We start from the raw sequence: 20,517 nt of genomic DNA, 5'->3' as shown, positions 1-20,517 counted from the left end.
TCTTTCTTTCTTTCTTTCTTTCTTTCTTTCTTTCTTTCTTTCTTTCTATGTTTATTTTTGAGAGAGAGAGAGAGAGAGAGAGAGAGAGTGTGTGTGTGTGTGTGTGTGTGTGTGAGTGGGAGAGCGTCAGAGAGAGAGAGGGAGACATAGAATCTGATGCGGGCTCCGGGCTCCGAGCTGTCAACACAGAGCCCAATGCAGGCCTCCAACTCATGAACGATGAGATCAGACCTGAGCTGAAGTTGGACACTTATCCGACTGAACCACCCAGGTGCCCCTCTTGTCCTTTCTTTTATCTATGTGATGAATCACATTGATTGTTTTGCGGATATTGAACCAGCCCTGCATCCCAGGTATAAATCCCACTTGGTTGTGGTGAAGAATTTTTTTAATGTATTGTTGGTTGGCTAATGTTGAGGATTTTTGCATCCATGTTCATCAGGGAAATTGGTCTATAGTTCTCCTTTTTAGTGGGGTCGTTGTCTGGTTTTGCATCAAGGTAATGCTGGCTTCATAGAAAGAGTTTGGAAGTTTTCCTTCCATTTCTATTTTTTGATACATCTTCAAGAGAATAGGTGTTAACTCTTTCTTAAATGTTTGATAGAGTTCCCCTGAAAAGCCATCTGGCCCTGGACTCTTGTTTTTTGGGAGATTTTTGATTACTAATTTGATTTCTTTACTGGTTATGGGTCTGTTCAAATTTTCTGTTACTTCTTGTTTCAGTTTTGATAGTTTATATGTTTCTAGGGATTTGTTCATTTCTTCCAGATTGCCCATTTTATTGGCATATAATTGCTCATAATATTCTCTTATTATTGTTTTTATTGATCTCTCCTCTTTCATTCTTGATTTTATTTGGGTCCTTCCCTTTTTCTTTTTGCTCAAACTGGCTAGTGGTTTATCAATTTTGTTAATTCTTTCAAAGAACCAGCTTCTGGTTTCATTAATCTGTTCTACTTTTTTTTTTTTTTTTTTTGGTTTCTATAGCATTGATTTCTGTTCTAATCTTTATTATTTCCTGTCTAATGCTGGTTTGGGTTTTTATTTGCTCTCCTTTTTCCGTCTCTTTAAGGTGTAAGTTTAGGTTGTGTATCTGAGACCTTTCTTCCTTCTTTAGGGAGGCCTGGATTGCTATCTATATTCCCTCTTATGACTGTCTTTGCTGCGTCCCAGAGGTTTTGGGCTGTGGTATTGTCATTTTCATTGGCTTCCATGTACTTTTTAATTTCTTCTTTAACTTCTTGGTTAGCCCATTCATTCTTTAGTAGGATGTTTTTTAGTCTCCAAGTATTTGTTATCTTTCCAAATTTTTTTTTGTGATTGATTTTGAGTTTCACAGTGTTGTGGTATGAGAATATGCATGGTATGGTCTCGATCTTTTTGTACTTATTGAGGGCTGATTTGTGTCCCAGTATGTGATCTATTCTGGAGAACGTTCCATGTGCACTGGAGAAGAATGTATATTCTGCTGCTTTAGGGTGAAATGTTTAGAGTATATCTGTTAAATCCATCTGCTCCAGTGTGTCATTCAAAGCCATTATTTCCTGTTTAGATGATCTGTCCATTGTTGTAAGTGGGGTGTTGAAGTCCTCTACTATTTTAGTATTACTATCAATGAGTTTCTTTATGTTGGTGATTAATTGATTTTATTTAGGTGCTTCCACATTTGGAACATAAATGTTTACAACTGTTAGATCTTCTTGGTGGATAGACTCCTTAATTATGATATAATGCCCTTCTTCATCTCTTGTTAAAGTCTTTATTTTAAGGTCTAGATTGTCTGATGTAAGTATGGCTACTTCAGCTTTCTTTTGTTGACCATTAGTATGATAGATGGTTCTCCATCCACTTACTTTCAATTTGAAGGTGTCTTTAGGTCTAAACTGGGTCTCTTGTAAACAGCATATAGATGGGTCTTATTTTCTTATCCATCTGTTACACTGTGTCTTTTGATTGGAGCATTTAGTCCACTGACGTTTAGAGAGAGTACTGAGAGATACAAATTTGTTGCCAATATGTTTTCTTGTAGAGTTGGAGTTTCTGGTGGTGATCTCTGGTCCTTTCTAGTCTTCCTTGCTTTTGGTCTTTTTTTTTTTTTTTTCCCCTCTTGTCTTTTCTCCCCTCAGAGAGTTCCCCGTAAAATTTCTTGCAGGGCTGGATTAGTGGTCATGAAGTCCTTTAATTTTTGTTTGTCTAGGACCACTGATTTTTATAATTTAAAATGCTGATTCAGAGTCATGCAAAACAGCTCTTGTATGTTTGTAGCATTCCTTTCTGTTTTCATACAAGTTGATCTTGTTTCTCTAATAGATTGTTAGCTTTTTGAAAGTAGGGACCACATATATTGCCTTTATTTAGTTTCTCAGAAGATCATATTTACTCCTGGAGTAAATGCCCATTGAAGACTTAACAAGGGATTGAAGGATTTCCCATTGGCTGACTATGTTAGGACAGCATTTGTTATGTTGGCTTTAACATAAATGCTATGTATTTTTTTTTTTATTCAGGTAGAAGAGCACAATGGTCACATCTTTAAGGCCACCCAGTATAGCATCCCTACATACTGTGAGTACTGTTCTTCCTTGATATGGATAATGGACCGAGCCTCTGTTTGCAAATGTAAGTATGAGTGATCTTTTTTTTTTTTTTAAAGGAATCCATCTAGCTTTACTACAGTAATTCCAAACATTTCACCATGAACCTCATTTTTGCTATATAATCTTGTCACATGTGGCAGAACACATGTACTTTGTCAGACACCCATCTATCCGTTCTTTGAAGTGCAAAATAAAGTACAGAGACCTGAACTGACTTCTCTAGGTTCTCAGGGGTCCCACTTTAAACTTGTGGCTAAGAAGGGTCTGGGCCCTGCTGTCAGGACTCACATCGAAAGCCACTCTTCCAGAAACTTTTTATCTACATTTAGTAGCCTGAGGAACCAATTTGTGAGTTTCTTCAAAGAGGAAGAGCTCTTCTGAGGGAAGACAATTACCCTCAGAAATTATAGTACTTTTATTTAGCCAATATGAGTGATCTTTCAGAATTTTTTTTGACCCCTTGATATTTCTATTTCCTAAGTTTACTTACATTTTTTTTTAACATAAAGGAGTAATTCACACTTCCTGATTCTTTAACCTCATTTCACTGTACTCTTTCACCTACTCCCTGTTGCCAAACCAGATATTTTGGTGTTGTTTGGTCATTGTACTTGCAGCTTACTTTATCTGAAATGCTCTTCTCCCAGACGTTAGTATGACTTACTATTTCAGTTAATCTATGTCTTCACTCAAATGTTACCTCTTAGAGAGCTCTTTCCTTACTGTCCTATCTGAATGCCACTCTGTCCCCTAATTTTGTGTCCCTTAATTCTCTGTCTCCTTCCTCAGCTTAATAGTCTTCATAGCACTTATCACCACCCAAGGTTATATTAAGTACTTATTTTCTTGTTTGTCAGGCTGTCCCACTAGAAAGACATATAAGGTCAGGAAACTTAATTGTTTCTTAATACCAGATCACTTGAAACTTAATACCAGATCAGTTCTGGTATTACAAATTTTGATAAATATTTGTTAGGTAGATGGACCTATAGATGGATGGATGAATTAATGCAAATATTATTAGGCTATAACCAAAAAAGTACTTTTTTTCTACTTGTAATCTTCTTTGTTAAACTTTTTTTGTGTGTGAAAGTTTATTTATTTTGAGAGAGAGAGAGCTGATAGGTAAGTTGCAGAGAAGGAGAGAGAGAGAGAGAGAGAGAGAGAGAGAGAGAGAGAGAGAATGAATCCCAAACAGGCTCTGCACTGTCAGCAGAGAGCCCAGCACGGGGCTCAAACTCACAAACTGTGAGATCCTACCTGAGCTGAAATCAAGAGTCAGATGCTTAACCAACTGAGCCACCCAGGCACCTCTGTAATGTTCTTAAAAAAAAAAAAAGTTTATTTTGAGAGAGAGGGAGAGAGAGCGTGAGCATGCAGGGGAGGAGCAGAGACAGAGGGAGAGAGAGAATTCCAAGCAGGGTCCATGCTGTCAGTGCAGAGCCCAGTGTGAAGCTTGATCTCATGAACTGTGAGATCATGATCTGAGCTGAAATCAAGAGTCAGGGGGTGCCTGGGTGGCTCAGTCGGTTGAGCGTCCGACTTCAGCTCAGGTCACGATCTCACAGTTCGTGAGTTCGAGCCCCGCGTCAGGCTCTGGGCTGATGGCTCAGAGCCTGGAGCCTGCTTCCGATTCTGTGTCTCCCTCTCTCTCTGCCCCTCCCCCATTCATGCTCTGTCTCTCTCTGTCTCAAAAATAAATAAACATTAAAAAAAAAAAAATTAAAAAAAAAAAAAAGTCAGATGCTTTACCAGCTGAGCTGCCCAGGAGCCCCTCTACTGTAATCTCATCAGAATATATAAGTCTGTGAATGTGAATAGAGACTTTTTATAGGTCACCTTGGTTCTGGGTTCTGGCTTACAGAGTACCTTCAGATTCTTTTCCTGTCATGCCATACGTCTACTGTGGTGCTTTCAGTAATTCTTGGAGGTTTTGTTTCCTAGTGGCCTGGAATTGAATGACTGAAGTATTAGGAAGGGCTGTGTCCAGTAGGACAAGGATGAAAGTCATGGTCACCATTGTGGAATCACCATTATTAGATATGTTCATTTGTTCTGTCATCAACAATGGTTTCTTTTTGTTTTATTATTGATAATCTAAAAAAATTACAGTAAGAACAAAATAGGAAGTAGTTTGCCATTAACTTGACTGTTTGATGTTAGTCTGAGTCCAGTAGGTTTGGTATAAATGTCTCTGTGTTTTAAAACTGAAAATGGAAAAAAATCTGCTTTTTATGACTTGGGTGGGCTTGGTTTGATTTCTAAATAGAATTAACTGACTTTGTGATTATACTGGTGGTTTCACCTGCACAATGAGATAGCCTCCCCTATTTGATCTCGGTCTTGAAAACCTCACAAGTTATGTTTTAGAAGCTCAAAAAGAATACTTAGGTGTTGATATCAAGGGGTAGAACTGGTGTAGCAAAGTGACACCGGTCAGGTATGTTTTCAGTATTCTCTCACTGCTTCTTCCCACTACCAATTGCCTAACAACCCTTTTCTCTGCTGCTCCAGGGAATAATTTCTCCTCTGAAACTTTTCTTTATCTTTTTTCTCAGTCACAACTGATATTGTTTATATTCTGGTTCCTCAGAGCTCTATTCTGGACTTTCTAAGATAGTAAATAAATAAAGCCTTTCTTAGATCTTAATGTGCTACCCAGCGTACTTTCATTTCAGCAGGAGTCTTTGGTGGTAATACGTTTCTTCCTCCTTGGAATGATTCTTAATAGGTATTTTTGGCACTTTAATAGATTGCAGAGCCAGATATATTAGGAGAGCATAAAGACTAATTTGTGAGTCAGGTCAGAAAGATAGAAAATATTCTGTAGGAATATGGCAGGTGCAGGGAGGAGGAGTAGGCAGTGATGAAAGATTAAAAGCTTTTTCATAGGCAGTAGTTAGAAATTTTAGGCATGTTTTTCAGCTTCACTTTTCTAAATAGAATGGGTTAAAATGCTTTTTTATTGTTTTTTTTTTATATGAAATTTATTGTCAAATTGGTTTCCGTACAACACCCAGTGCTCATTCCAACAGCTGCCCTCCTCAATGCCCATCACCCACTTTCCCCTCCCTCCCACCCCCTATCAACCCTCAGTTTATTCTCAGTTTTTAAGAGTCTCTTACGGTTTGGCTTCCTCCCTCTCTAACTTTTTTTTTCCCCTTCCCCTCCCCCATTCTAATACCATATGAAACATATATATGATATTATAGCAGCCTCAAATTTAAAGAAAATATTTATGTCTAAAACAAAGTTGTAAACTTTTTTTTAAAATTTTTTTTATGTTTATTTATTATTGAGAGACAGACACAGAGTGTGAGCAGGGGAAGGTTAGAGAGAGGGAGGAGACACAGAATCCAAAGTAGGCTCCAGGCTCTGAGCTGTCAGCACAGAGCCCAATGCGGGGCTCGAACTCACAAATTGCGAGATCATGACCTGAGCCGAAGTTGGTTGCCCAACCGACTGAGCCACCAGGCCCCCCTAAAGTTGTAAACTTTTTCAGTTCTTGTTATTGATGTACAGACTTTTAAAAATACTGCATTCTTAATCTGTTTTTCAGTATGTAAATATGCTTGCCATAAGAAATGCTGTCTGAAAACCACAGCCAAGTGCTCTAAAAAGGTAAGAAATTATCACCTATGAGTAGTAAATAACAGATATATTGGTCTTTTCTACCTCATGAAAGAAAGCAAGTCCTCTTCAATGGTTTTATAGAGCAGTGGTTTTCAGACTTTTTGATCACAACTCACAGAAATACACTTTATGTCATGATCCAGCATACATATATATATAGGGATAGGTATATAATTGGATTGATTTTCCTGGAACTATATTTACCTTTACTATTTGGGAGAGCTATAAAACTGGTTTCACAACTGACAGTTTATTAAAACACTGCTTTTAAAGGTTTTCCACTTCATTAAATGCTCATAACTCTTACTAGAAATTGTCTTGAAAGTGGTAGGCTATAGCTAAAGATTTTAACATTAACAGCAAGATTCACCAGCCCAGTTGGTGTTTTTACATAATTCAGCTTGGATACACAGAGATCTAAAAGGTATTAAACATGTACTTTGACACTTTATTTTAAAGGAAGCAATGATTTTTGATAGATTTCAGGCTTTTTTTGCTATATAATCACATTTTTTTTACTTATTAGTCACATATGGACAGTTGTAACAATACTATACAAATCTGAACTGTAATATAAATGTGTGTGTATTGTTTACAACCCAGGTACAGTATTTGCATCTGTTCCAAATTAGTAGACAAATCATGGCAAGGTGTACAAGGAGAAATTTTATTCAAGGCTTAAAATCCAATGAAGGTGAGATATTTGCTTTGAGCTTAAATAGCTTGTGACAGACTATTACCCATGCTGAGAATAACTGAAAAAAGTGTTGCTGCACATCAGAGAGCTAGCTGCCCAGGAAAGTTGGACTTTGTTGGAATGTCGATCCTAGAGAGAAGATAATTGCATGTTAGTGAATCTGTGTCTGTGAGATGTTTTTCTCCTAGTAGGAATTTGTCAATTTTTGCTGTAGAACAAGAAACCACAATTTCAAGCAGAGGACCACATTTAAGAGTCAGAGAAGTCAGCACAACTTTTAGGAATCTCATAGGGCAATGGAGGCAAAAGTTGGAATTTGGGATTGCCAAGACCAGGAATTTGGGATTACCAGGATCCTGCATGATCCAGGTGTAACCCTTAAACTCAGAGGTTTTTCCCTCAAGACATTCTCTGAATTCTTAAGCTATATGGGGTAAAAGGCTAAAAAGCTAAACTGGAAAAAAGATCAGAGTTCTCTGCAATTTCACACTGTTAAGGAAAAAAAATTGGAGTTCTGTGATCCACCTTCAGAGAGGGGCCCTACTGAATGTCCTACACTTGCACTGAGACCTCTGAAGAGCTGTACTCTCAGAAAGGGAGTGAGTCATTAATAGGCTGGATGTTATAAAAGCTGAAGACGAGCTTTAAGGCATTCTTTGATTAGATTAAGATGATCTGTTCCTTAATTTGGCTACCCATCAGAGAGAATAGGGTGAACCCTCTCCAAAGAGACATAACATCATCCAATGTTTATATTTTATCTATATATAATAACAGATATTAAGAAATGAGACAGAGAAAAAAACACATAGACAATGTCAGTAGACTCATAGATGACCCAGTTACTGAATTTTCAGACCTGGACTTAAAAACCTTTTTTATCAAATATGTTGAAATATAGATAAAAAGAAAATTTATTTTTTATCAAAATCTGAAATATACATTTAAAAAAGAGGCAAATGGAGATTCTAAAAGTAAAAAATGCAATTGGAATTATAAACTCAAAAGATGGGCTCAACAGCATATTGGTCATAGGAGAAGAGAAGATTGGTGAACTAAAAGATAGGTCAGTAGAAATCTATAAGTGCAGAGAGCAAAAAAGAAGGGGGAAATACAAAGATAAACACGAGAAACATCTAGGAAAAGATGAAACGTTCTTAAATGTGGGTAATTGGAGTCCAGGAAGAAAGGAAAGAGAATAAGGAAAAAGCAACATCTTAAGAGATAATGGCCAAGACAATCAAGTCACAGGTTCATGAACCATTTTTAACCTAAAGCGGGATAAATACAAAGGAAGCCACACCAGATGGACACTTCTCCAAATGAAAGGAAAAAAAAATTCCTTAAAAGCAGTCTGAAAGGAAAAAATAAAAGCACTGCTAAAGCAGCAGTGAAAAAAACTGACAACTGGCTTCTCAACAGAAATGATGGAAGTCAAAAGACAGTGGCCTGACATGTTTTGAGTGTTATAATAAAATAAAGCTAACTCAGAGTTTTGTACCTTGTGACACTAGCTTTCAAAAATGAAAACGGGGGCACCTTGTTGGCTCAGTCAGTTAAGCGTCTTGATTTTGGCTCAGGTCATGATCTCATGGTTCATGGATTGAGCCTCATGTTGGGCTCTTTGCTGACAGTGCAGAGCCTGCTTGGGATTCTCTCTTATCCTCTCTCTCCCTGCTCCCCAACTCGTGCACGAGCACTCTCTCTCTCTCAAAATAAAGAAATAAACATTGAAAAAAAAAGTGAAAATGATGTGAAATTATTTCTAGACAAAGACTCAGAATATGTCACCAGCAGCCTTGCACTAAAAGAAATACTAAAGGAGGTACTCCAGGCAGAAGGAAAATGACATTGGATAGAAACAGAAACATAGGAAAGAATGAAGAAAAATGCATAGAGTGAATAATATTTACAGATCTAAATGAATATGACCAAAAATACAATAATGTCTTTTATAACACTTCAAATATATAGTTGACCCTTGAACAACAGGGGTTTGAACATCATGGGTCCACTTATTTGTGGATTTTTTGATAAATACAGTTATGTAAGTGTATTTTCCTTATGATTTTATTTTTTTAAGTGTTTATTTAATTTGGATAGAGTGCACAAGCTGGGGAGGGGCAGAGAGAGAGGGAGTCAGAGAATCCCAAGCAGACTCCATGCTGTCATCACAGAGCCCAATGCTGGGCTTGATCTCATGGATCACGAGATCATGACCTGAGCTGAAATCAAGAGTTAGACGCTTGGCCACCTGAGCCACCAAGGCACCCCTTCCTTATGATTTTCTTGATAACATTTTCTTTTCTCTAGCAGTGTACTTCATTGTAAGAACACAATGAATAATACATATATAACATAAAAATGTGTTGATTGACTGTTTATGTTATCAGTAAGGTTTCCAGTCAGCAATAGGCTATTAGTAATTAAATTTTAGAGGACTCAAAAGTTACATGCAGGTTTTTGGCTACATAGGAAATTGGTGCCCTTAATTCCTACATTGTTTGAAGGCCAACTATATAGAATTAAACTGCCTGACAACAATAACAACACAAAAGTTACTTGGGTAAATAGAATTAAACTATACTAAGGTCCCTGGGTTACCTGGGAAGTGGTTAAATTGTTCAAAATACATTAGACTTAAATATGTTATGGATATTTGTTTTAGTCTTTAACCACTAACAGAAAAGCAAATGAATATATGTCTTAAAAGCTAATAAAGATGGGAGAATGGAAAAACGAAAAATATTTGATCTAAACGAAGACCAGAAATGAGAGGAACAAACATAAATTAGATCAGAAAAGAAAATACATAGCAGACTGGTAGGTATAAGTCCAAATATATTGGAGATTACATTAAATGTGAATAGGTAAGATACTTCCAGTTAGAAGACTAGGTTAAAACCAACTGAAAAATCTCAATGATATGCTGTTTACAAGCATTCTTAAATATAAAGATACAGAAAGGCTGAAAGCAAAAGGATAGATTTGTATGCAAAGACTAACAAATAGAAAGGTGGTGTATGTATACTAGTACTAAAGTGTATTTTAGGGCAAAAAACATTTCAGATGAAGATGTTTTATAATGATAAAATGGTCATCCCATCAGGGAGATATAAAAATTCTAACCTTTTTTATTTTTTTAATGTTTATTTTTGAGAGAAAGAGTGTGCACAAGTGGGGGAGGGGCAGACAGAGACAGAGACAGAGATAGAGACAGAGAATCTAAAGCAGGTTCCAGGCTCTGAGCTGTCAGCATAGAGCCTGATGCAGGGCTTGAACCCATGAACTGTGAGGTCATGACGTGAGCTGAAGTCGGACACTTAACTGACTCAGGCACCCCCAAAAATTCTAACATTAGGAGAGACTTGATATTATTGCTTTAATACCTAGAGACAAAAATTTAATAAGGGTGCAAATGATAGGAAAACAAGATGAAAAAACTTGACCTAGTTGATGTGTAATGAACCTTGCAGTCTTTTCAAGAGCACATGGGGCATTTGAGAAAAATTGATTATATGTTGGATTATAAAGCAAGTCCCTACAAATTTCAAGAGGATTGAAAATGTTGAGAGTACATTTTTTGACCCAAGTGATATTAAGCTCTAAATCAACATAAAGATAACTAGATAGTCTTCAAGTACTTGGAAATTAAGCAATACTCTTATAAATTACAATAAAAATGAAAAAATATTTTGAACTAAATGATAAAGTATGACTAGGTACAAAAGTGTGGGTACAGCAAAAGTTGTGAGTAGAGGACTAATTATAGCTATTTTAAATGCATACAGTTAGAAAGGATGTAAAGAAAGAAATGATCTAAACTTCTATCTCTAGAAGATGGGGAAAAGTAACCTCAGCAAATTTAATCCAAAGGCAGTAGAAGGAAGATAATAAAGAGAAATAAATGAAATCAAATCTACAAAGCCAAATTTTAGCGCTTTGGAAATACTAAAACCATGGATAAACTCTTAACAAGAGGGATTAATAAAAAGAACTTCTAAAAAACAAATTGTCACCATAAAATAATTCATGTGTCATTGCAGATACTGTATACATTAAAAAGGCCTTTAGTTAAAGGCTATTAATGGATACCTTGATGCTAACAAATTTGACAATTTATTTAAACTAAGAAAAATAGAAGATCTGAAGAATCATATCAATTAAAATCGAGTTAGTAATTGAAAATCTTCCCACAAAGAAATTCTAGGTCTGATCTTTGCTTAATTAACTACTTCCCAAAATTTAAAAAAGAAACAATATCAAATTTCTATAGATTCTTCCAGTGAATGGTGAAAGAGTGAATACTTCATAACTTTTCCCCCCAAACTGACTTACGAAGATAGTGAAACCTTAAAGTCAAACATGAAGGGATATTACAATAAAGGAAAATTGTAGGTCAGTCTATATCATAGCATAGATATAAAAAAATCTTAAACTATTAGCACTTAAATCTGTGTTAATGGAAAAAAATGAAAAAAACCTTTGTGATAAAGTTGGTTTTATTCTATGAATATAAAGTTGGTTTGTCATTCAAAAATCAAGTGACGTGAACTTCCTCTGAAGATGGTGGAGTAGGAAGATCCTAAGCTCACCTTATCCCATGGGTACAACTAGATCACACCCACATCAGTGTAAATAATTCAGAAAATGACCCAAAGACTGGCAGAACGTGCTCTCCACAGCTAAAGGTAGAGAAGAGGCCACATCGAAGAGGGTAGGAAGAGAGGAACTGTGGTGGGATCTAAGTGGACCCATAAGACTGTGTGAGAGAGAGGGACTCCATGGGCACACAGAGGGGAAGGACCTATGCCAGGCACCCCAGGCACAGGGTACTCACATGGGGAAGACAAATCTTCATGGCATGTGGCTTTGAAAACCAGAGGAACCTAACAATCAATGGGGCTTAACACCAGTAAATTTAAAAACCAGTGGGTTGGCTCTGGGAGAAGTGGGAGAGTAGAGCCCCCACCCTTAAAGAGACAGAAGAACAAACAGTCCTACTGAGATACAGCATAGAAGCAGCAGTTTGAAAAATGCATGGGGTGTATGGGAAGGATATTTATTTACTAATCTCAGAACATGTGCTGGAGAGGAAGGGATCTTTGGCAGACTTCTCCAAGAGCAGAAGAGCTGGTGGGTGCCATTTCCCTCTCTGCCCCCCAGCCTAGATATACAGGCTGCTATGAGAACCAGCACTGCAGCAACACTCTCCACTTAGCTTGCTGGCAGCACATTCTGCCGCCATGTTCTCCTGCAGAAATGCCCCCTCTAGTACATCCTAGGTCAGAGCCCATCCAAAGTGGTGCCTTGAGCCTGGCAGTGTGCAAGCAACACTGACAGGGACCGGCACCACTCCAAAGTGACTCCTGCCTAAAGGAGAGTAGAAGATAACCACATACATCAGTACAGCTGCAGCCCAGCAGTGGGCTGAGGTCAGACATCGGGTCTGACTGTAGTCCCTGCCAACCAACGAAAACTTTTCAGGGGACAATACAAGGAAAGCAGCCTGTAGTTTGGTGCTACTGCATGTTTGGCCAACTCCTGGTCTGAATCAACTTAAGGCCAAGGTGGCCCTAGACTGGCCCACTAGCAATACATGGGCCAAACCCTGCTCACAACAGGCAGTGAGAGCCATTGCAGATGAATGGACTGAAGGCAAACACGGCTTAGCTACAACAGCATGGTGCGTGCAACATACATAGGAGACACCCCTGAAACATCAGGTTCTGGTGAACAGGGGACATTGCTCTGTAGGCCATTACAGGACCTCTTCTTCATAAAGTCATCAATTTCAAGAGTGGGAGATGTAGCAGACTTTCTTAACACATAGGAACAGATGCAGAGAGACAAAATGAGGAGACAGAGGAATATGTCCCAAATGAAAGGACAGGACAAAATCACAGCAAGGGAGCTAAACAAAACAGAGATAAGTAATATGTCTGATAGGGAATTTAAAGTAATGGTCATAATGATACTGGATTTGAGATAAGAGTAGAGGAACTCAATATGACCCTCAACAAAGAGATAGAGAACATGAAAAAGAACCAATCAGAGATTAAGGACCCAATAACTAAAATTAAAAATAGATGGAATAAATAGACCAGAAGAAGCAGAAGAACAGATCAGCAGAGGTCAGAGTAATGGAAAGCAACCAAACTGAACAGGGGAGAGAAAAATACTATAATAAAAAATGAAAATAGACTATGGGAACTAAGCAATACCATCAAGTGCAATAACATTTCCACAATAGGGACCCTAGAAAGAAAAGAGAGAGAAAAGGTGGCAGAAAATTATTTGAAGAAATAACAGATGAAAACTTCCCTAATATGAAGAAGGAAACAAATCCAGATCCACAGAGAGCCCCCAACAAAATCAACTCAAGGAGGTCCACATGAAGACACATAATAACTAAAATGGCCAAAAATATTGTTAGTAGAGATAATTTTAAAAGCAGCAAGAGAAAAGAAAATAAATACATACAAGGGAAATCACTTAAGGCTAATAGCTGATTTTTCAGCAGAAACTTTGCAGGCCAGAAGAGAGTGGCATGATATATTGAAAATCCTGAAAAAACAAAAACCTGCAACCTGGTTGCAGAATTGTATAGAATACTCTATACAGCAAGGCTGTGATTCAGAATAGAAAGAGAGATAAAGAGTTTTCCGGACAAACAGAAATTAAAGGAATTCATCACCTCTAAACTAGCCCTATAAGAAATGTTAAAGGACAGAAATGTTTCCTTTCCTTTGTCTGGAAAGAAAGACCATAAGTAGTAGGAATAAGAAAAATAGGAAAAGCAATAAAAATAAGTATATCTGTAAAAATCAGTCAAGGAACTGACAAAATTAAAGATATAAAATGTGACACCATATACCTAAAACATGGTGGGAAGGAGTGAGGAATAAAGTATGCGGTCAAACTTAAGTGACCACCAATTTAAAGACTGCTAAATGCATAAGATATTAAATATAAACCTAATGGTAACTACAAATCACAAACTGGTAGTAGATATCCAAAAAATAAACGAGAAAGGAATCCAAGTATATCACTAAAGAAGGCCAGCAAATTGTGAGAGAAGAGAGCAAGGGACAAAAGGAACAGAGAACTACAAAACAACCATAAACAAGTAACAAAATGACAGTAAGTACCTACCTATCAATATTTACTTAGAATGCAAATGGACTAAATGTTCCAATCAAAAGACATAGAGAGATGGAATGGATAAAAAAACAAGGCCCATTATATGTTTGCTACAACAGACTCATTTCAGACCTGGAAACACCTGCAGATTGAAAGTGAAAGGTAGAAAAGCATTTATCATGCAAATGGAAATGAAGAGCCAGGGTAGCAATAGTTATATTGGACAAAATAGACTTTAAAACAAAGACTGTTAACAAGAGACAAAGAAGTACACTATATAATCATAAAGGGAACAGTCCAACAAGAGGGTATGATAATTATAGGGGTGCCTGGGTGGCTCAGTGGTTAAGCATCTGACTTTGGCTCAGGTCATGATCTCATGGTTTGTGAGTTCAAGCTCTGCGTTGGGCTCTTTGCTGACAGCTCAGAACATGCAGCCTGTTTCAGATTCTATGTCTTCCTCTCTCTCTGCCCCTCCCCGACTTGTGCTCTGTCTTTCTCTGTCAAAAATAAACATTAAAAAAATAAAAAACGAAGATATAACAATTGTATATATTTCTGCGCCTTTCTACATAAAGTAGCTGATAACAACCATAAATGAAGTAATTGATAGTAATACAATAGTAGGGGACTTTAACAACCCATTATATTAAGGGATAGATCATACAAACAGAATATCAACAAGGAAACAGTGACTTTGAATGACACACCAGACCAGATGGATCTAAAAGATACATTCAGAACATTCTATCCTAAAACAGAAGAACACATACTCTTTTTTTTTTTTTTACACATATTCTTTTCAAGTGCACATGGAGAATTCTGCAGAATAGGTTACATATTAGACCATAAAAAAAGTCTCAACAGATTCAGAAAGACTGAAGTCATACCATGCATCTTTTCTGACTACAATGCTATGAAACTAGGAATCAACAACAACAAAAAATCTGGAAAGAATACAAATACATGGAGGTCAAATAACATGCCATTAAATGATGAATGGGTCAACCAAGAAATGAAAGAGGAAATCAGAAAAACTCATGGATATAAATGAAAATGAAAACACAACAGTCCAAAATCCTTGGGATGCAGCAAAACTTTCTAAGAGGGAGGTTTTGAGCAGTACAGGCCTACCTCAAGAAACAAGAAACATCTCAAATAAACAACGTAACCTTATACCTAGGAGAGCTAGAAAAGAACAAACAAAACCCAAAACTAGTAGAAGGAAAGAAGTAAAGATTAGAGCAGATAAAAGGAAATAGAAACTAAGAAGACAACAGAACAGATGAATGAAACTGGGACCTGGTTCTTTGAAAAGATCTAAAAATTGATAAACTGTTAGCAAGACTCCAGAAGAAAGGACTCAAACAAAATCAGAAGTGAATAACCACTGACACCATAGAAATACAAAGGATTATAAGAAAATATTATGAAAAATTATATGCCAACAATTTGGGCAATCTAGAAGAAATGGATAAATATATAACCTCCCCAAACTGAGTCAGGAAGAAATGGAAAATTTGAACAGACCAGTTAGCAACAATGAAATTGAGTCAGTAATTAAAAAAAAAAACAACAACAAAAAACAAACAAAATCCTCCCAACAAACAAGTCCAAGACCAGACAGCTTCATGGGTGAAATCTAACAAACATCTAAAAAATAATTAATACCTATTCTTCTCAAACTGTTCTAAACAAGAAAAAAGAAAGCTTTCAAACTCATTCTATTAGGCCAGCAATACTCTGAATCAAAACCAGATAAAGACAGTACAGGAAAAGAGAACTACAGGTCAATATCTCTGATAAATATAGATGCAAAAATCTCAACAAAATATTAACAAAGCAAATTCAGCAGTATATTAAAAAAATCATTTGCCATGATTAAGTGGGATTTATTCCTGGGATGCAGGAGTGGTTCAATTTTTGTAAATCAATTAATGTGATACATCACATCAAGAAAAAGTATAAAAACTATGTGACCATTGCAACAGATGCAGAAAAAGAGTTTACTGAAGTTATACCATCCATTCATGATAAAGACCCACAACAAAGTAGGTTTAGAAGGAACATACCTCAACATAATCAAGGCCATATATGAAAAATCTATAGCTAACTTCATAGTCAATGGGGAAAAACAGAGCTTTCCCCCTAAGGTCAGGAAGAAGACAAAAATGTCTACTCTCACCACTTTTATTCAGCATAGTATTGGAAGTTTCAACCACAGCAGTCAGACAGATATGGAAATAAAAGGTATGGAAATTGCTAAGGAAGAGATAAAACTTTCACTATTTGCAGATGACATGATACTATATATAAAAAAAACTAAAGAGTCCACCAAAAAGGTACTGCTAAATAAATTCAGTAGGATTGCAGAATACAAAATCAATCTATGGAAATCCACTGCATTTCTATACACTAAGTAGCAGAAAGAGAAATTAAGAAAATATTCCCATTTAGAATTCTACCAAAAATGATAAAAATATCTTGGAATAAACTTAACCAGAGAAGTGAAAGTCCTGTGCTCTATTAACTGTAAAACAATGATGAAAGAAATTGAAGATGACACAAACAAATGGAAAGATATTCCATGTTCACGGATTACAAGAACAAGTTTCGTTAAAATGTCCGTACTAACCAAAGCAATCTACTGGATTTAATGCAATTCCTATTAAAATGCCAGCAGCATTTTCATAGAACTAGGACAAATAATCTTTTTTAAAAGTTTATTTATTTTGAGAGAGAGAGAGAGTGGGGGAGGGACAGAGCAAGAGAGTGAGAGAATCCTAAGCAGGCTCCACACTGTCAGCACAGAGCCCAATGCAGGGCTTGAACTCATGAACCATGAGATCATGACCTGAGAGCCAAAATCAAGAGTTGGATGCTTAACCAACTGAGCCACCCAGCCACCCCACGACCAAGTTAGAAAAAGAGAATGATGCAAGAGAAGGAAAAGAGAAGAGATTTATAAAAAAAGATCTGAGTCTCAGAGATAATACCTGGCATTTTTATCTTCTGTGAATTACTTCAAATAATCTTCAGGATAAGCTGTTCTTTTACAGTCATGTAAACTGTAGTTAGTAGGATTATGATGTCAGATACACTATTTTTTTTAAATGTTTATTTATATTTGAGAGAGGGAGAAAGAGCATGAGTGAGGGAGGGGCAGAGAGAGAGAAAGGGAATCTGAAGCAGGCTCCAGGTTCTGAGCTGACACAGGGCACAAACTCCTGGACCGTGAGATCATGACCTGAGCTGAAGTAGGAAGCTTAACTGACTGAGCCACTCAGGTGCCCGCAGATACACTAATTAAAGTAAGAAAGAGCTTGAACACTAATCATGGGTCAGTCTGTGTGTGCTTCTGCCTTTGCCTATGATATTGTTCAGTTAAACATCCCTGAAGTTGGGGCTCCTGGGTGGCTCAGTCGGTTAAGCGTCCGACTTCGGCTCAGGTCATGATCTCGCGGTCCATGAATTCGAGCCCCGCATCAGGCTCTGTGCTGACCGCTCAGAGCCTGGAGCCTGTTTCAGATTCTGTGTCTCCTTCTCTCTCTGACCCTCCCCCGTTCATGCTCTCTCTCTCTCTCTCTCTCTCTCAAAAATAAATAAACGTTAAAAAAAATTAAAAAAAAAACAAAAAACCTTCCCTGAAGTTTACATAAACATTGAAGCATTGTTAAGCATCAGAAATTACTGGCAGCTCTAATTCATATCTAATCAGACTTTCTATTGGTGCTTGGTAAATGTTTAGCACACAAAGTCTATTCCCTTTCTCCTTTGTCCAAATCCCAACTTTATGTGAAGAACTTTTTAATAGGAAGGGGAACATTGGCCTGTTGCCACTGTCGTCATTCTCTACCCCATTATATTTTGAGGGGATTCGTAGTGGTAGAGGATTGAAAAGTATGTCTCACTTGATATATATTGTCAGTGTTAACCAGAATTCCCTTTCCCTCCAACTCCTATAACTGTGTTCATGAAACTTCAGGGAAATAAAAAGTAGTTCCTCTTAAGTAACTGGTTAAATATGTTTAAAGATGTTTGAATGTATTTGGAAACAGAAAATTATCTTCCATTTAGTATGATCCAGAGCTGTCATCTCGACAATTTGGGGTTGAATTGTCCCGTTTGACCAGTGAAGAACGAACTGTTCCTTTAGTGGTGGAAAAGCTCATAAACTACATTGAAATGCATGGACTGTACACAGAAGGTATTTACCGAAAGTCTGGTTCAACTAATAAAATCAAGGAGCTCCGACAGGGTCTAGATACAGGTAAGATAGTGCTCTCCAAATCAAGACCACATGCTTTTATTTAAATAGGTCATTTTACACTCTTAAAGTTTTCATTACATGTTGCCTTTTTTTCTCGTAGCCAAAAGAGTGCAATCTTTTCTGTGGTGCTTATTCATTTTGTGGCTTTCTAAAGAATCTTTGTTTTTATGTGGTCAGTTCAGCAAACACATATTGAGTGTGTCATTTATACAAGGCATTATTAGGTACTTCAGACAGATCTCATTTAATCTTAACAATTTGGTATGGTCATGATATCTGTAATTTACAAAGAAGAAAATAATTTAAAGAAAATTACATAATGATCTGTTGATGATGATGTAGAGCGGTGTGCCAATGTTTTTATTCTAATCTTCACAACAGTCCTATGATTTAGGGATTATTATCCTACTTAAAGAAACTGAGGCTTACAGAGGATCTTGCCCAAAGACTCACCACCAATAAGTGATCAAGCTGGGATTTAACCCCAGATGTTCTGAATTCATAATCTAAACTATCGCCTATTAGTCTGTTATTTTGACTCCCAAGTGTGCTGTTTCTGATGCATGTTCTCACCTTCCTATATTGATGACATAATTATTTAGTGGATTAAACATGTACCTGTGTAGAACTGTAGCCTCAGACCCGGAATATATCAGGAGTTTGACTTTGGTTTCATTGTCAACTTCTACTTTTTATCACTATTGGGAAGGAATAGATCATTTTGAATCAAACATAGATACAAAGCTTGTCTCTGTGTCTCCAGGAACCTATCTACGTGCTTTTTCTTTCTAGTTGTTTTGTTTTGCTGTTGTTGTTTTAATGGGCAAATCAGGGAGAAATTAGTATGGAAATAACAGAAAATGTTTGGTAAAACTCAAGCAGGAACTTCTGCCTACCAGAGACTCCATCTACTCCAGTTTAAAGGCAGTTTCCAACTTGTGTCTTGCACCTTGGGTCAGCACAAATGAAAAATCATTCATCCTATATCCTCCCAATCATTTCCTTTGTATAACCTTTGGGAGTTTATAAGTGAAACAGAGTAAAGATATGTCCTTTACATTTCCTAAGTTCAGTTATTGCTGTCCTTTCATCTTTAAAAATGACTTAACATTAGCCTTATTTTTAGAAAATGTCTTCTGGGCCTTTTCCCCATGTGTCGTCCAAAGCATTGCTAATGAAAGTGTGGCTCACAGACCAATCTACAAGATAAGTACAAAAACTGAGTGTAAGCATTTAGAAATACTTATAACAGTATTTAACAGAGCTTTGACATGAAAGCATATGATCTTTTATTTTACTTATTTAGCAGTCTACAACAGATTTGGAAAACAAACAAAAAGCTGTTCCTTTACCACTGTTAGAAGTGCTGTTCTAGAGCAAACAATTAGATTGTAGAAGGTATTAGTTCAATTAAGAACATGAAGGCTTCCTTGGTGATGATAGTTTCTAAAGTGAATTATTTTAATTTCTTTGCATGTTTTGGCTTTGTTATCTAACTCTTGTCTATAAACAGATGCTGAGAATGTAAACCTGGATGACTATAACATACATGTCATTGCAAGTGTATTCAAACAATGGCTTCGTGATTTGCCCAATCCACTCATGACCTTTGAGCTCTATGAGGAATTTCTTCGAGCTATGGGTAAGCACAGGCTTCCTGGATTCCACGGAAGGGCTATACTTGGGAAAGGAATGCTATCTTCATTATAGATTTATTTAGTCATCCTCTAGTGGTTTAGTCCATATAGGTCCAAAAGTAAGCTTTTGACAGTCAATACAGAACTGCCACTGTATTCTCACCTATTCATTTGTTGATTTTTGAGAGCTTCATTAAAATGTCAGGATCCTAAAAGTTTTCTGAGTAAGTCAGTTAGTTGCTTCTCACAAAGAGATTGAAAGACTAAGATTACAAATTATAAACACATTAGAAAACTAAATAGATTTAAGGGCCAGCTTATATTCATTTAAATTGTGAATCTAGGCAAGATCTCTGCTATCTATTTTATGCCAGGCCTACTAGATGATGGAGTTTAGTTTTTCAGCACTACAGGTATGTAGGGTGTTGCTGAAGGCCTGCCTAGACGTGTTTAGGCCCTGAGGCATTACTCCTCAAATTCCTATAAGGCCAATTTATAAATTACATGGCAATTAATTAATTTTAATGGGGGAATCCACCT

At 36.9% G+C, this 20,517-nt stretch overlaps 1 protein-coding gene across 6 annotated transcripts in view; it reads left to right on the top strand.

Moving 5' to 3' along the window:
* MYO9A (myosin IXA) overlaps positions 1–20,517 on the top strand; it is a 283,325-nt gene that overhangs the window by 215,216 nt on the left and 47,592 nt on the right. For all 6 annotated transcript variants that reach the window (XM_049611861.1, XM_049611862.1, XM_049611863.1 and 3 more), the window contains 4 exons: positions 2,508–2,619; positions 6,157–6,218; positions 18,148–18,340; positions 19,854–19,982. In XM_049611861.1, the coding sequence (XP_049467818.1) occupies positions 2,508–2,619; positions 6,157–6,218; positions 18,148–18,340; positions 19,854–19,982 (496 nt within the window). The remainder of the gene's footprint in view (positions 1–2,507; positions 2,620–6,156; positions 6,219–18,147; positions 18,341–19,853; positions 19,983–20,517) is intronic.

This window comes from Panthera uncia (genome assembly GCF_023721935.1).
Source record: "Panthera uncia isolate 11264 chromosome B3 unlocalized genomic scaffold, Puncia_PCG_1.0 HiC_scaffold_1, whole genome shotgun sequence".
NCBI classification, from domain to species: Eukaryota; Metazoa; Chordata; class Mammalia; order Carnivora; family Felidae; genus Panthera; species Panthera uncia.
This window is presented reverse-complemented; position numbering and strand designations above follow the sequence as displayed.